The sequence below is a fragment of the Chamaea fasciata genome, unplaced genomic scaffold, assembly GCF_029207755.1.
Source record: "Chamaea fasciata isolate MVZ Bird 193981 ecotype frontalis unplaced genomic scaffold, bChaFas1.0.hap1 SCAF_2, whole genome shotgun sequence".
In the NCBI taxonomy this organism is placed as follows: domain Eukaryota; kingdom Metazoa; phylum Chordata; class Aves; order Passeriformes; family Sylviidae; genus Chamaea; species Chamaea fasciata.
In genome coordinates this window covers 99,919,639-99,937,095 of record NW_027094087.1, presented here as the reverse complement: position 1 = coordinate 99,937,095, position 17,457 = coordinate 99,919,639, and the positions used below count along the sequence as shown (strand labels likewise).

The 17,457-nt window shown below is 36.5% G+C and overlaps 1 protein-coding gene across 2 annotated transcripts in view; it reads left to right on the top strand.

Annotated features, from left to right (window-relative positions):
- The window catches only part of CTPS2 (CTP synthase 2), a 60,059-nt gene that overhangs the window by 3,561 nt on the left and 39,041 nt on the right, over positions 1–17,457 (top strand). For both annotated transcript variants that reach the window (XM_066176883.1, XM_066176882.1), the window contains exons 3-13: positions 37–207; positions 494–594; positions 2,379–2,495; positions 3,183–3,266; positions 5,804–5,884; positions 7,236–7,387; positions 7,639–7,771; positions 9,763–9,851; positions 10,600–10,694; positions 11,523–11,585; positions 12,184–12,227. In XM_066176883.1, the coding sequence (XP_066032980.1) occupies positions 37–207; positions 494–594; positions 2,379–2,495; positions 3,183–3,266; positions 5,804–5,884; positions 7,236–7,387; positions 7,639–7,771; positions 9,763–9,851; positions 10,600–10,694; positions 11,523–11,585; positions 12,184–12,227 (1,130 nt within the window). The remainder of the gene's footprint in view (positions 1–36; positions 208–493; positions 595–2,378; positions 2,496–3,182; positions 3,267–5,803; positions 5,885–7,235; positions 7,388–7,638; positions 7,772–9,762; positions 9,852–10,599; positions 10,695–11,522; positions 11,586–12,183; positions 12,228–17,457) is intronic.

Here is a 17,457-nt window from a genome sequence, read left to right as displayed (position 1 = left end):
ATTGTTTTTCTCTCTGTTTTTGCTTTCTTTTTTCAGGTGAAGTTTTTGTATTGAATGATGGTGGAGAAGTTGACTTAGATTTGGGAAATTATGAGCGATTTTTGGACATCAATCTCTATAAAGATAACAATATCACCACTGGAAAGATATATCAGCATGTCATTAATAAAGAAAGACATGGTGATTATCTGGGAAAAACCGTTCAAGGTAATATTTTTAATTTTGTGGGATGTTAATCCATTCAGTCTTCACAAAAGAAGAGATCAGCTAGAAGAGGCTGCTTATTGCTCCACCACCTTACTTCTTTCTCCCTTCCAAAAGATATGGGCATAGTCCTTTAATGGTTGGCTTCTGGGCTCAAGGAAAGGAGAACTAGACAAAGGACGTAGTAGTTTCTTCTTGGCTTTCTGTTCACTTTATCCCTTTTGCATGCAAAAATTAGTATATGGACCTAAAGTAAGCTGTGTTTGCCTTCTTTGGTTTTGTTTTGTAGTTGTTCCACACATTACTGACGCAGTTCAGGAATGGGTAATGAATCAGGCAAAAGTTCCAGTGGATGATGACAAAAAAGAGCCACAAATCTGTGTAATTGAGGTAAGTATGGAACTTTTTAGGTTGTTTATCTGCAGTGAACTTGTTTGCTCCAGTGAACAATGAGCTTGTTTGCTTTCTCTTTGCTCCTTACTATAAAAAGGTCAGACTGAAGTTTTATGGAGGGCAGAAATTCAAAGACACATTCTGTATTTCTTGTTTTGTTCTGAAAGGGATAGGCATGGTCTTCACTCTGCAGCTTCTGTTTACTTGACTAAATCCACTCTAGAATATAGCTGAAATTGAGCTTCTTGAGAGTTTATTAACTTAGGGAATTAAAGCAGTTACTGTAATGTGAACTGTTTATTCCAAGGTCCGGATGTTTGACTGAAGTTTTACACTGTTAATAGTATTGAGGAAACTTGTGTAATACCTGAAATCTCCTATGGTCGGTAGGAGAGCCTTTAACATTCTAGCTTTCCCTAGAACTTCAAATGTTCATCTTGTTGCTTGTGGTCATGCATAAAGGAATGTATTTAAACAATGTCTAAGTTAGTTTCCCACTTTTTGATGTTAAGATCTTTGAAGGCAACTTTGTTAATTACTTGAACTGCTGATGTTCTGCGCAATGGAACCAATGAGTTTTTACCCACCATTAGTAGGCCATTGAGACAACTGGATGAAAGCCATTAATTGCTAGTAGTACTATTACAACAGAAAATTATGAAAAAAGATTATACTTGAGAATTTGACAGAAGATGTAATTAATTTAATACCAGCAGTGACCACTGCAATCAATAGTACAATAAGCTTTGTGACCCAGCAGGAGAATTACTCAGAATTCTTATGCAGAAGAATCTGCCTTGATTGAAATACTTACCACTATAGCTGTAGATTTTTTATGATGTTCACAGTGAGAGTCAAATAAATATGAAAAAGTAAATACAAAAGTTGCACAAAAATATTAATAAGTGATGGTGATATCAGTCCTTTAACAGGTGGTTTGTTTTTTTTTTTTTGTGGGGGGTTGTTTTGTTTTGTTTTGTTCTTTCTGTTACACACTTATACCTCTAGCCTGATAAAATTATTTTTCTTCAGTACTTTAAAAATAATTATAACATTTTTTGGTCATAAAATCCTGGAGGAGGTAGACTAAACATGCGTGATGTGCAAATGTAGTTGACAGTTTTTCTGGTACTGGATGAACAGAAATATGTAATTCTCTCAAGAACCACTTGGTGGCACAAAAAGATCATTCTGAAATACAACTGTTTCATCAGACCTGTGTGCAAAGCTGCTTATTCAGGGCTTACTCTGCTATAGCTCTCAGTGTCTCTGAAAGGCATCTGATTTCTGTCTTCATAAATAAATTTCAGTCTGACTTCATCTTGCATTGGTTTGGTAATAAACAATTTCTGATGTTGGAAAGCCATGATAATACTGAGGAATGTCTGTCTCTAGTTAATCACAAATATTTGTTAATCTGACAGAAAATAAAGTTTTTCTGTATGAAAATTTTCACATCAGCTTAGCTATTGATCACTGGTTCACCACTTTGAAGGCAGTGTGAAGCATGTATTATTCAGCAGCACCACACATCTTCCCGTGGGAAGCTTATGTATTTGGTGGAAAATGAACATAACAAAGCTGGAATATTGTTTAATGTTTTCCACAAGAAACAAACTGTGCAGAGTAGATGAAAGCACTTTGTAGAGTATCTTTGCAAATTTCAATTATCAAGTTTTTTTTTGAGGTAAAAGTTTCAGAAAACATCTTGAAATATATAAGAGACTTTTTTTCTTTTGTTTTTGCTTTCTGCAACTCTGACATATCCATTTCCTTTTCAGCTGGGTGGAACCATTGGAGATATTGAAGGGATGCCATTTGTTGAAGCATTTAGACAGTTTCAGTTCAAAGCAAAAAGAGAGAATTTCTGTAATATACATGTCAGTCTAGTACCGCAGGTAAGTTATTAGAATTAATAAAATAAATATTACTCTATATTGGCTTTGTATTTGTTTACTTATCTTATTAACCCTTTCATGCTGCAGTTAGGTCGAAACCACTATAACTCCTTGTACAGGACTGAAAGTATTTTTTCATTTGAACTCTAAATTTTGCTTCACTACTCACTGGGGATATTTTGGTAAGCAAGGGTTTGTAATGATGATAGATTTCACCTTCTACAGACAAAAAGATAACTACCAACTACACCCGTGGATTAGAGGATTGCACAGCAATTGGTAGGATTAATTCTGTGTATTGAGAACAGAATTATTTACTACATCTGTATATTCCAAGAACAGGCACTGAAGGCTTTGTGCTGTGTTGGACATTCTCTATTTTTTAGCCAAATCCAGCTTTTGCAATCGCCTTCTTCTACCTGAGCCAATTATATGGGAATTTTCTCTGAAAACAAAAACAACTAAATAAACTTGACCTTGAATTGGAACCCTGTGGTTTTTTCACAGTATTTCATGTCCAAGTAATAACAGTGGTTCCATTTTTGTTTCTGGCATATTATGGTTCTCTCTGGATATATTTATTTCCTGCAAATATTATTAGTTGCCATAAATTTTCTCTTTTAATCTGTGACTGCTTTGTTAGTAGGTGTTAGTTGCTTTTTGAGCTTTCAAAATGTGCCTTTCCAGCCTAATGCTACTGGTGAACAGAAGACAAAACCAACACAGAACAGTGTTCGAGCACTGAGGGGTCTAGGCTTGTCTCCAGATTTGGTGAGTCAATAAATACAGATTTTTATTTATAGGTCATCTAGAAATATCCTTGCATAACCTGTGTTCAAAGAATAAGCTGTAGTCTCTCAGGAGAGATGAGAATTTTAGAAGAAATGCAAAATATGTGCTGCATAGCTCCATTAAAGCCACAGGAAATCAAATTACTCAAAATCACTCTAAGCTGACTTAATTCAACTAACTTCTTGCAGTATCTTGGGACTGTAGCTATGTTCTTCAAAAGGCATCTTTTTACAAAAATAATTCTTCTCTGCTAAAAATAATTGAAATCTCATTTCACTTTGCAGGAAGACCTAGAATGTTTCTATCTTGTAACATTGAGAATTTTTAAATGTATTATTAAGAAGAAGCAATGTGTATATCCTCAAAAAAGAAAAATGATTCTTAAGAAGATAGTCACACAACTAAACTTTGTGTTGTGCTTCTTTCTGTTTTTCTTTGAACTCTTTCATTTTATGTTTCTGAATGAGTGTGTTTTTAACTACAAAACCAATGGATTTGGACGTAGGATATATGAAAGATGTGTTTGGTGTCAAATGGTTGTGACATGGTAATTGTAACCAGCTTGTGGAAGGAAGGACTTTTACTAATGTAATGTTGTATTGTGTTCCAAGTTTCAGGGCCTAATCTCCAAAATCCCTCTTGTAGTGCTATTAGCATAGGGAAAGTTACCTGTGCATTTTGAAGGCCTTTAAGGCAATTGCCAGGGGCTGACTTCTCTGTCCCCTCCAAAAAGTAATTTTCTTTTAAAAGCCTGTTAAGTGGGTGTGTATAATGAAAGGAGAACAGGCAAACATAGTCACTGTCTTGCATCTTGGTCTCTTGCCTGGGACAGTTTTGTGATGCCAGGAGCACAGCACCATTTTTGTCTTTTGACTGCTGCTGTTGACACCTGAAGCAGGGACAGATCTCACTCGGGGTGCAACCTCTTGGTGCCCTTACAAAGTTCCTTGAGTGCTGCTTCAGGATAATATTTAAATGGTTGCTGTCTTGGCCAGAGCAGCACATGAGGCTGTTCTTACAGCAGCAGCCACGAAAGCTTCCTCCATGAGCTGTGCTGCCAGGCTGCCTGAGCTGAATCCCTGCTGCCTCCCTGCCTACTCCCAGGCATCCCTGGAGTGGCTGCTCAGCTCTGTGTGCCCCAGCCTCTCTGTTCTCCCCAGGGGGTTCTGAGTGCCAAATGAACAGGCTGTGGCTGCAGAGATCCTGTACTCTGGTGCAGCACTTTGAGTATGCACTTGTCACAGCTGCCCTCTTGGTTTCAATTGTCCCTCATCTGTGTGTGGTGTGTTCCTTTACAGTGCATCTCTGCTGTTTTTATTGTAGTTTCGTTATTTTCGTGCTGATTCTGATGTTTTTGATTTCCAAGTCTGCATTAACTTTAAATTTGTCTCTGCAAGAAGCACAACAGATTTCAAAACATGTTTTCTCACGTGCTCATACTGTCAATGTTTATGAATTACACCTTCAGCTTCAAACTGTACCAAATTTTACATATGAATTGTGCTTAACTGAATGGAATATACAAATTGTTCCCTAATTACATTTTGATTTAAAAGTGCACTAATTTTCCCTTATACTTGGCTCTTTTTTTTTCTGTTTCTAGAATTACTTCTAGGGGCAGGGTAAGTTAATTAGACTCCATCAGTATCAGTGTAGCTAAGCTGCATTAGCAAGGTGATCAAAGGGCAGCTACAAGTTTCTGAGCAAAAGGGCTTGATAAATTAAATAATTGCATTTGCTGGAAAGATGGGGAAAGAAATGATCTCCTAACAGGATCATCCTACTTTTTGTTACACTTTCAGGTTTCAAAGTAACTTCAGGGAGTAGACTGAGTAATGAGTAGGCACTTTCCTAGAGCAGTTCTGCATTTTAATCTGGTTGTCTGGAGTTCCATAATGTGAAAAAAGACCCCATCCAACAAACACCAAAGCATACAATTATTTTCTTTGATTGAAAATTATCAATGTTTTCTAAAATTACTGGGGTTTAAATGTATCAGCAAAATACTAGCACCAGTAAAAACTCCATATAATTATGAATTAGTTTTCTTTTCTTTGGCCTCCTTTTTGTTATGATGTGTAAATTAAAAAGATGCTGAAATACTCATGAATGTAAGCTAAATATTATTGCTCTCAATTTAAATCTGATCTTACTGATAAGATTACAATATTCTTTTTGATTCATCATATTCAGAGAGCTGCTAGACTTGAGGCAAAGAGTATTACAATGGTAGCTGCAAGAAAGAAGAATATGAGGCAGCAATATTATGGAGAATGCCAATGAAACATGAATGAAAATTGGTCAGTATGGGCAGGTGACTGGTTTACTTCTGCCTTGCTGGTAGATATTTGTGAGCTATGATAGAGAGTAGAGCTCCAAAAGAGGGGAAGGAGTAAAAAAATGGTACATTTGTTGGTGCTCTGCTTCCAAAGGAGATAAATTTCTCTATGAAATATTCAGGATCTTCTATTGGTTTGCCTAGTAAATATTTGAAGTTTTTCCTTCTGTTATGACAGATTGTCTGCAGAAGTGCAAAACCTATAGAGATGGCTGTGAAGGAGAAGATTTCCATGTTTTGTCATGTGGAGCCTGAGCAGGTCTGTATTTCAATATTATGTGTGGAAAGTATACAAATATCTCTGTGCATTTCTGTTTTCAGCTTCTGACTGCTTCATTCATATGTAATTGTCTTTATAATTTTTATCTTGCTGTTATGGATGCTATAGCATTTTCAGAGTATCAGGAGTATATATGTGAAGTTTTATGTCAAACAGCCATTAATAATTTAAATGCTATGTATATATTTTACATGTTATGTAAAAGCTAATAAAAAGAGATTTTGCATGCATGGTTAGTTGTTATACATAGCACAAAACTGTACAGTTTTCACAACTATGGCTGGTTTTACTCATTATTTATTATTATGTATTTATTACCCATAAGTCGTCTCAGGTGATTATAATATTGGATGAACAAAGTGTGGTTAAAGCGTGGTGATTTGCTTATGTCCACAGATAGTGACAGCCACATGACCACTCTTACTGTGATAATATGTAACAGGCTGTTTATGCCTTTAAGGGTGCATCTGCTGTGTAGTTATATATTCTTCTAGAATTCATGTGTGGTTTTTCCCTTAATACTTTGCAATTAATTGCTATTCCGATATTAATTTTGATTAATTGTCTGCTCTTTAATTTTTTTGCAAGTGAGGGAATTTTACTCTTCAATGTAATGGGTAATGCTGAAGGTACAAGAGATGCAAGTGGCTATGTGACATTTCAGATTGAATGGGGCAGCATGCACATGTACAAAGTTTGTGATGAACAGGGTAACAAAGAGAGTATCCTTTACTGTTCATGTCTTCAGGAAAGGGAACACTTGTTCTCAGGATTCTGAGCTCTGTGGTGTCAGGTAAACCAAGCACAACCAACTTCATTGCTGGCAGCTTGGATGCAGTTTATAAGTGAGTTCTTAACAAAAAGGTCCTTAAATGGACTGTACTCTATAATTGCATAGCCTAATTCATTAACAAAGTACTTCTAGGAGATTGTCACAACCAAATTCGGTCTGTTTTGTTATGTTTAATTTGTTTTCTTGCTTTCATGGTTAATACTCTTCAGGTTTGTGAGAGGGCAGGAAGGAAGTGCTAGAAAACATGAGTGCTTTTGAGGCTGGATGTTTGCATTAAAACTAATGCATTGGTAGGCTTGACAAGCCTGTATGATGGTGTGAAGGAGAAGTAAAACACATATTTACTTTTTTAGTAACTTTTTTCTTGTAGATTTAATGGAACCTTAAATATTAGCTGTGCTGTCCTGCTCATTCAAAAGGAAGGTATTTAAAAGCCAGAATGTAGAATAGAAAATGCATGTGGTATCCAAAAGCAGAATGAATGTTTCCTATGAAAAATTTATGTAAGTTTTTTTATATTCTGCCTTTTTTTGTTAGGTAATATTTATTCATGATGTTTCTTCTACTTACCGTGTACCAATCCTATTGGAGGAGCAAGGCATCATTAAGTATTTTAAACAGAGGCTAAATTTACCTATTGATGACCAGCCAAGTGATCTTCTAATGAAGTGGAAGAAAATGGCTTGCAGGTATTTTATGTCCTGCTGCTTTCTCTAGAAGTGCTGTAATTCAAGTTAGGTTTTAGCTGCTATGGAGTCACCAGACTGGACTGACTGGGTGTAGTGCTGATTGACACCTGTGGATGGTCTGGGTTTAAAACTGTGGGCAGTTTCAAAATTTTAGGAGATATTTTGTGGAGTTAAAGAAAAAGCAAACATTGTTAAAAATGGGGGTTTTTTGTGAAATTTGGTGCAGTAACTGAAGAACTTGTTTTTGTCAGGTATGAAAGGTTGCTGAAGGTGTGTTCCATAGCTCTCGTGGGCAAGTACACAAAACTAAGTGACTGCTATGCATCTGTTTTCAAAGCTCTGGAACACTCTGCACTGGCAATTAATTACAAACTGGATTTAATGGTGAGCATATTTCTGGCTTTTGCTTTTAGGAATACTTTGATTCTACTATTGTATCATTCTGTGGTAATCTACTAGTTCCCATCATGTGAGGCAGTTTTAATTCATGTGAAAATTAGAAGATGAAGCATGCAGATAAATACAGACTGGCCAAGCATCTCATTTTTTAAAGTAAATGTTTACAGATTTAATTATTTTATTTGGAACTAAACTTACCTGAAAGGAACACTGGAGTCACCCAACGCTGGATCTGATGAAAAAGTAGACTTTATCTGCAAATTTATATTTACTGTCATAGTAGATTTCACTTGTTTTCATGACACATAGTTTTATGGTGAACTTGGCAGTCCTGGGTTAACTGTTGGATTCAATGATCTTAAACATCCTTTCCAACCTAGTTATTGTATGACTAGAAAAGGGCAAATGTACCAGTCTTAAAAAAAAAAAAGAAAAGACAAAAATTAGGATTTGGGGAAATGGCAGGTGGTCAGCTATTTTTGTTCCCTGGGAAGATTATTAGCTAATACTCTAAAAAGGTGTTTCTGTGTACATGAAGAAACAAGAAAGTGGGAACAGCCAGAACTGATCCCTGGAGATTTTTAGATCCTGACTGGAAATTATCCTAAGCAGCCTGCTCTAATTTGACTTGCTTTGAGCAGGTAGCGAGGCTGGAGACTTCCCCATGTCCTTTCTGACCTACGTGGTTGTGTCACTGTAGTGTTTCATACTCACAGCTGCAGAGTGGGAAATTTTTATGATATGAAAAATAGCTTTGCTTTTAGCAAAAAAGGTGAAAGGTGCCCTGTCTGCAAATGCACAGCAAGCTTCATGTGCAGCTGGTCTTAATTTTGGTGGGGCTTCTGCATTAACAGGCATGAAAACTTATGGTTGCTGAGCTCCAGTGCAGTGTTGAAATGTTAACAGACACCGGTCCCACTGTCCAAATCTCCTTTTAGTGTTTATGCTCAAAGGCTCTCAGTAGAATCCCATGCTCTGAAGGAACTGCTTAATCTGATGATGAAATGTTAGTGCTTCTTTAACTGATAAATGCTCCTTCTCAATATGTTTGGCAAGGAAAATACCATTAACTCTGTCATTAGTTTCTCTTTCCAACCTTGCAGTATCATCGTGTCTTTTTTTGTTGATTGTGTAATATTCTTCTAGTATAGAATAGCAACATTCAAAAGTAGTTATTCTTCTGTTGTATTTTTGGTGCCTTCTGGAGTTTGGAAAAGTAGAAAGTATTTGCTAGAAAGCAGTCTTGTCTGGGAAACTTTGAGCAATCTCCTTGCCAGTTGTCTTTCTCTGTACAAAGGTGAGTTCTGCCATTTCAGATGATCTCATTTTTATGGAGGATGAACTCTACATCAGAATGTGGTTAATTATGTTAATCTGAGAAAAAGACTGACAAAACCCAGAATCAAACTCTGATCTTTTGTGTCCCCAGTGCAGTACATTGTCCCCTCACTTCACTCTAGGGGTGGATCAGGAGCTTTGCTTTTTAATGACACTACAGATTCTAATGCAGTATTTCTAGTAGGCCATTCATAATGAGTTTTTCTCCCTTTTTACCCAAGAGTCCCCAGACGCACCTTTCTCATAGACAATGCAGATTTTTCCAGTCTTATAATGGAATCCTATTGGGATGACGGGGTGAGGTCAGCACTACTCCTTGGTTGGCCCTGGTTGCCATAGGAGGGTAACCTGGGTTCAGAGTTACAAAGCATTCTAGTTAGTCTGCTTACCTGAGGGTGCTAAACAGGGCTGTAGGCAGACACAGCTCCTGAGCTATGTGCAGGGGAAGGGCACAGATTGCTGCAATTAGAGCAAACAGTCTTAAAAACAAATACTGGGTCTTCAGCGAAGTTGTTACAGGTTTATTGACAAATTCACTTGAAACTCTTAATAATTTCTCTTAACACTTAGATTATAAACTGTCTGCTGCTCTTTCTGTGGAAGAAGAGACCATTTCATTGCATATTTTTCTTTATTAGTATATAGATTCAACAGAACTCGAACGTTCTACGGAAGCAGAGAACTCAGTGAAATATCACCAGGCATGGCACAAACTGTGCAAAGCAGAGTAAGTGACATTGTGCATTCTGTATCCCAAATGCAGGCCACGATATTTATTTCATGTGATGAAAAATGCTTCAATAAATCAAATAATTTCTTAATGCATCCAGACTTCTGTTACTTATGTGAAAGGATAAATTGCATGAGTGGTGAAAAGCTTCAGCAAGTTGAAGTATCAGTATATATCCTAAAAGTCTGCTTAATTTCTTTAGACAAATTGCAGGTTTTTGGTTGTTGGTTTAGGGTTTTGATTTTTTTGCTGCTGTTTTGCTTTTTTGGATCTCTGGACTTTCTTTACAGTGTAGATCAGTTGTCAAAACATGCAACGTAGTGAAAGGTGCTTGTAAATGTACACTGCAAATGTGTTAAGACTGATTGCTAGGATTTCAATTTGTATTTTTAAAGGGATGTTTTTTCTTGTCTAGATGCATTTAGGTTTTTTGGTATTAGAAGATCTAAACCTGGGGTCTTAGGATTTTACATAGTGAATATCTAGCTAGTTTATTTGAAAAGTATTTATTTAAGCAGTGGGAATTTCACCGTGAAGTGTGATACTGATCAGATGAGAATTGGGGTGGGTAGATGAAACAAATCTCCAAATGTAGAGTTTCTTTATCTTCTGAATGGTCATATAAAACATGCTGTTTGTGAATTGTGCTTGCTTAGTTATAACCTCAAGTTTCTTCAAGTTGTGTGGATTCCTCTGCTGGCTTGATTCTACATGTTAATTCTTTTATATATGGTTGTCATTACAGTGGCATTCTGGTCCCAGGAGGTTTTGGAATTAGGGGAACAGAAGGCAAACTCCAAGCTATCTCCTGGGCAAGAACAAAGAAAAAACCTTTTCTTGGTAAGATCATTAGAATGAGGAATTACTGTGTTTAGGAGTTGTATAGCAAGCTAATTGATTTGATTAAAAAACCCTAAAACCCAACCCCCCACATTAGGGAAGGAATACTGTCTTAGGGAAGTATGTGTGATGTTGGGACTATCTGCCATGTAAAGAATCCCCAGGAGCATAGTCCTCTACCACATATGCTGTATGAGGAAGGAAAGAAAGACAATCCTTTCTGCAAAGGTTTAATTTGCATGTACAAAAATGGAGAGCCTTTGCTTCTCATTGTAATTATATCAGTATAATTCTCTTTATTGAACAATGTGCAGAAAACATAGGTGTCTTTGGACCACTTTTGCTATATTAAATGGTTTTTTTGATTTACTGGTATGTGTTATTATGGTAAAGTCCGAAGACGTCATCTGGCCTATAAGCTAAGTGCTGTTTGTGTAAGTGCCTCTGAGGTTTTGCTTCCTACTCCACATTTCTTACTTTTTTTTGAAGTGTCTGAGTAGTTGCCGAAGCAGAGTTTGAATTTGGATATACCCAGGCTTTCAGCTTCTGTTTTTCATTGCAGTAATTATTGGTAAAATAGATGAGAGAAATAAAATATCTTTGAAGGGGCTTAAAGCACGTAATTGTGTCACATGTATTTATAGTCTGCCAAATTTGAAGTGTGAGTTTTACACTGAGAAGCCACTTTTGGTTTAGCGTTTTGTAAGTCTGTGTATATGCAATGAATACCAAAATTTCAAAGCAATCAAGTTTAAGACAGAACAGCAAGTACTTAGTCAGTCCTGTTCTTTGTCCTGGAAATTCTGGAGTTTTTGTTTTCTCTTCTAGGAGTTTGTCTGGGAATGCAGTTAGCAGTTGTGGAATTTGCAAGAAACTGTTTGAATTGGGAAGGTGAGCTCAGTATTCTGGTGTGAATATGATTTGATAAGAGGCTTTTTTATTCTCTATGTGAAATGTATGTCCATTATTAGAGCTGTTTACAGATCCTGTGATTGTTAGATACTTAGCTCTTGCAGCAAGATAATTTTCAGCTAAGTACCCTGTGCTGCCTCTCTGTGCAAGGGAGTTAGAACTTTCTGTTATGCAGATTGTTTGAAACCTGCTTTTTGATCTAAAGAGTGTAGATGAACATGTGCTTAGAGTTCAGGTCTTCTGAAGTGTCCTGGTGGGGAGAAGTAAAAACTGAAAAGTGGTTTTCTCACTTGCCTTCATTAGCCAGAGTGACCAAACAAGAGCCGCTGGAGTAGGAGTATGAAGAGATTTAATTTATCAATGAATTTCTAAAACTAAGAACTGAGGGAAGTGTTTTGGAAAGCAGAAAAGGGAACTTAGGTGTCTGAGGTCATATGCTTCCTGTGTTTGCTTCAAAGTTTCAACATGTGAGACTGTAACATAAATATAGACAAGCCCTGAAATGCCACAGAACTGTTACAAGTTTGTAGTGCATGTAGAGCAAATGTACTGGTTTTACTTTGAACTTCTGTTCCAGATGCAAATTCTACAGAATTTGACCCAGACACAAAAAACCCAGTTGTAAGTACTGTTTTTTTCCCTGCATGTGTTTTGTGAACATACATCTTTGTGACAAAGGGAGTTACTTCTGTGTTAAGATCTATCTATATTTTTACATGGTAGGACATGAGGTGATATCTGCTGTCCTTACTCAGTATTGTTTAAAAAGATATTTTCTTTTGATAGTTTCTTGCTATTGCCCATTTGCTTCTGTCAATTGCCTTAGCTTTATTTTTGTAATTTTTCTAATAGTTTCCTTGTGTGTAAACTCATGCTGGGGGTAGACAATAATGATTAGGTTGGCTTTGCTAGGTAATAAAATATAAAAGGGAGCTGAAAGGTGTAACACAGTCTATTACCAAAATAAAAATTTATAGGACAAGATAAGGATTAAATGGAAATGGGTTGAAAAATTCTTATATCTCCTATATATATATAGTATAAATAACCACTACACCCATCCTCCCTGTGCATCTTACGGTCTTTCTTTTGACAAGAATGTCAATGCCTCAGATATGGCAGGGTTCTCTGCATCGTATGCTGATGATAGCATTTTAGAGTTGATTTCATCACATTATTAATGTAGTAAAACTTAAAAGTGATCAGGGAAAGAAGGTTTTTAAGAAAATGAAAAAAGAACAGAAATTAATATGAGAAAGCAGTATCTTGGTGTGAGATGTGAACATTTGCCCTAGTGACAAATTAGGTGGGATCCTCACAGTGACCTACTGTTTCTGTATGAATTTCCTTCAAAAGAATTTGGTTGGGATTTGCAAGTAAAACATACTTTTTTTCATGTCTGCTTAGTTTGAAATGTGCAAATAAGAGCATTTTTAGAGTATTTGTTCAGTTTGTCAAAGTTGCTTATTTGCATAGGAAAGATAATCTAGTCTGAACTTTTGGAGGTAAATTAAAGAGTTCAGAGTTTCAGGGTGAGACTTGCTGCTAGAACTTTGGGGGGATTTGGAGAAGCCCTCAGGTGAGTGAAGGTAAACTTTGCTTTTGGCATCGAATTTGTGGCCTTACCGTAGTTAGAGGTCTCTTCCTTTTTCCTTGACTATGTGCAAAGATGTACTCTTTCACTGCAGGGGTCAATTTCATAATAGCAATATGTTGTAAAATGTGGAAGATGTTGAAAGCTTACTGTAAAATTTGGTTGTAAGAAGATAGAGCCCAGAAGACTGATTCTGGGGCATCCTTATTTCTAGAGCTTTTTGCGTGCCAGTTTTACTTAATGGTATTTACCTGGGAGATTTGCAGTTTACTTTCAAGGGCAAGTAAGATAGATATGTTAAAGAGAAAATTATGTCGACATAAAGTTAACAAAATAATGGAGTGAATGTGTGTGTCATAGAAGATTAATACTTTGTTTACAATGGAAGTGTTATCATTGCAATATGTGTAATAGATATTCTGTTTTTCTGAGCTGTATTAAGGTTCTGAAATTGGTTATTGACAGTCGTATTTCAGCATCTTAATCTGATTTTTTGACACGTCAGTTCTGGGCAAGAAACAGATTTAAATCATTCCAAGTGGGAGACATGCACTACCAATAATTACAGCTGCTAAATACTCTGCCTTAGCAGAGTCCATCTTGTGCCGAAAGCTGTTTAGATGTTCTGTATAACCAACAGAAACAATTGGAAGAGAAGTAGGTTACTGAAGCTTTTGAACTATCAAACTGATGTAGATGTTTCATTATCCAAGCAAGTTAATTGGAGTATATCTGCACTGATAATATCTTGTGATGCCACTGTGTGCTAACTTAGGACTGAAGCAGTGTACTTTTCTTTTGCTTTCCTCTCCTTCAAAACCTGAAGAGGGAGGAGAAAGGTACTGGTGAAGCAGTAGTTACATTTCCTTTTATTTTTTAAAAAGAGACAAAACATGACACGTAGTTTGGCAGGGGAACTGAGGGGCATCATAAAATATGCAGCTACTTACATCACTTCTTAAGTTGCTAAGCATTCAGGTGCTCAGAACTGTACTACTGCAGTTGATGGTTTCATCTAAAGAACTTAGAAAGTACTTTGGTCTCTTGTGTTTCTCTTTGTTCTCTGCATCTATGGAAATCTGAACCTTTTTGCTGCAAATAAAAACTACAATTATCAAGTACTCATGTAACTCAGTATTACACAAAATAACAGAATCACTTAAGTTGGAAGAGATCTCCAAAATCGTGAAGTCCAACCTTAAACCAAATACCACCTTGTCAACTGGACCGTGGCCCTAAGTACCACGTACACTTGTGTCTTGAACATCTCTAGAGATGATAACCTCACCACATTCCTGGACAGCCCATTCCAATGCTTAACAACCTTTCCAGTGAAGAAATTAGTCCTGATTTCCAACCTGAACCTCCCATGGCACAGCTTGAGGCCATTTCTTCTCATCCTGTTGCTGGCTGCCTGGGAGAATAGCCTGATCCCCATCTGGCTACGACCTCCTGTCAGGCAGTTGTAGAGATTGATAGGGTGACCCCTGGGCCTTCTTTTCTCCAGGCTAAACCCCAGCTTCCTCAGCTGCTCCATGACAAACTTGTGCTCCAGACCCTTCACCAGACCTCTTGCCATTTTCTGGACATACTCCAGTATCTCAATGCCCTTTTTTCCCAGGGCAGCTTTCCAGCCACTCTCCCCCAAGCTTGGAGCATTGCCCTAGTTGAGTAAGGAAGATGAGGGAGGTACATTAGTTCTGAGAACAGCCCAAGTTCTTGGTCTCATCTTGGTTGATTATTTGCAGGTGATGTTCCCATTATATACTTTCTAGCTTTCTGCTTTACTTCCTAGCCTTTTTGAAAAACAATGATAGGTAAATTTTTAGTATTCTTTGCAGGATGATTGCTGTTCAGAAAGGTAATGCATTTGCTTGAGTGTAGAGCTTGGTATGAATTTTCTCATGCAAATGGCAATTTCTAAAATAACTCCTTTAAAGGGAAATTGTATGGTCTCAACTGCTAGTGAACTGGATTCACTGGATGGAGGAAGAAGTATTTTTGTTTCATTTCCCTCATCTTCCTCTACTATTAAACTTAGATTTTTTTAATGATCCTTTTACAGTATGTCAGTTTTATTGCAACTGCATCCAGTACTATTCTGGAAGAAGAAAAAGACTCTGTAAAATATTTTCCTTTTTTTTCCCCTTTGATTTAAGAAAGTTAATTTTAATTGTGATCATTGATCTTCATGAACAATTACACCTTGTATAGGATCATGAACCTGAACTTACTGTACTGGGTAAAATAACTGCATTTTCTATATACTTAAGAAATTATGCAGAAGTATGTTTTGCCAGTAGGTGACACTATTAAAGCATGTTAGTTTCCTGGTGCCCGTGTTTCCTATTTGGGATGTCAGTAACTTGATTGAATTCCAAAATTTCTAAGGTTGTCTAACAGATGAAAAGGAATGTATGTCTCATGCATGCAAAAGCATATCCTAAAATTCTGTGATTATACTTAGGTCTGTGTGTAAAGTTGCTAGTGGACCCTTGTTAGCATAATGTGCATGTAGTGTATTTACTTTTGAAATCAAAGCTATTGTGAATTTAGAATATTTTTTTTTAAACCAGGAAAAAAGTAATACATATGATTTTCTTTCTTACAAGAAATAACACATTCAACAATTAAAGGGGTTTTGTAAAAGAACGGCCTGGGAGCATGCTAGGACAATCATATAATGTTTAAACATCATATTTTTTAAGCCTTCTATTCATGCATCAGTAGTGTGGAGTACTTTATTTCCCATTTTATGGAGGGTAAATGCAGGGATAGGAACCACAGTAGCATGAGATCTTGAATGCACTTCACAGGCTTTGCAATTAAGCTGTCTTTAAGTCCTTAAGTAACTCTGCAATCTAAGTGATTTATCAAGATAATGGGTGATGTTGGTGTTAAAATTCAGTCCAAAATTCCAAGTTCTCTAGCAGGACTAGTGCCTAATCCACTGATTACTTGTCTTCAAAATGTCTATTCTTCATATTTCTCTTTCACTAATTTCTTCTTGAAGTGAATAATAATGCCCATGAAAACCCATCTGTTACAGGAATCATGCAATGAAAAGGTTAAGACTGCTCCAAATATGGCTAGTGAACTTAAACTGTAACAAGATCACTCAGTTTATATGTGTACTTACACGTCCCCATTCACAGAGTTATTACAAAAAAAGAACATACTTACATAAATATAATTTAAAATGAGCATCTAATGTTGTGGTTATCATACTTGGCATTGTTACATTGCTATTGAAAATAAGTACTTCATTTTCTAAAAATTTGAACTGCCTATTTTATGAAGTGTCATCTTTTGTGAGTGATGAAACTGGACTGTGAGGAGTATTGGACAGTATACTCTAGGAAATACTCCTCAAGTGGAGTGCTACACCTTTCTTTTTGTGTGTTTTAAAACTGTGTGATTTGTATTTCTTTAGAGGTTCAAATAATAGCCCAGGTGTAAAGCAGGATTTCTTAAATAACACCTCAAATGTAGCGTGACATAGAAACAGTAGTTCTGATCTAGTTGGGAGGCAATTTAGCTGGAATGTGTGGCTGGTGACTGTGGATGAAACACGATACAAATGTACTTTCTTATCTGTTAAATCTTTATTCCGTATGCTTTAAAATAATAACAAATCAGTGGGTTTAGATGTACACATAATGTAAACAAATGCTGGCTCTTCTTCAAAGCAGTGATACTTGTTCTTTCAGGTGCCTCACTGTCCTGGACTAGTTATCCTTTTTACAATCATCATAAACTCATCAAAGCTGACAGATCCATCCTTATTTTTGTCCAACGATTTAATTATGTTATCAAGTGAGAATTGATCCTGTTTTTGTAGGACAAGAATTAAAAAAAAAGAAAAAAAAAGAAATAGTGAGATCACCATGAACATTTTTGTATGAAGAATGTTGCCAAGAAATGATGCAGTCAATAACAGTCAGTGTTGCTTGAAGGTGTTGGTGGTGGTGTTGTATTTACTGGTTTGACTGGTTACACTAGTAGGACAGTGTCTGTTATTGCCTGCCAAAAATGTTAACAAAGATATATATAACCATTTGAGAAATATGAAGTATTACTCAGATGGGTTACTTCAGTCTTCTGAGTGAATTTGGAATCTGGGAAATAGAGCAGGTGAAATAGCTGCAGCAAGTGCATAATCACCAGGAAAAATTAATATGCATAAGACCTACTCCTTTATTAGATACTAAATTGGGCCCTGCATGCACATTTTGAAAACATGTTGCTACTTTCTCT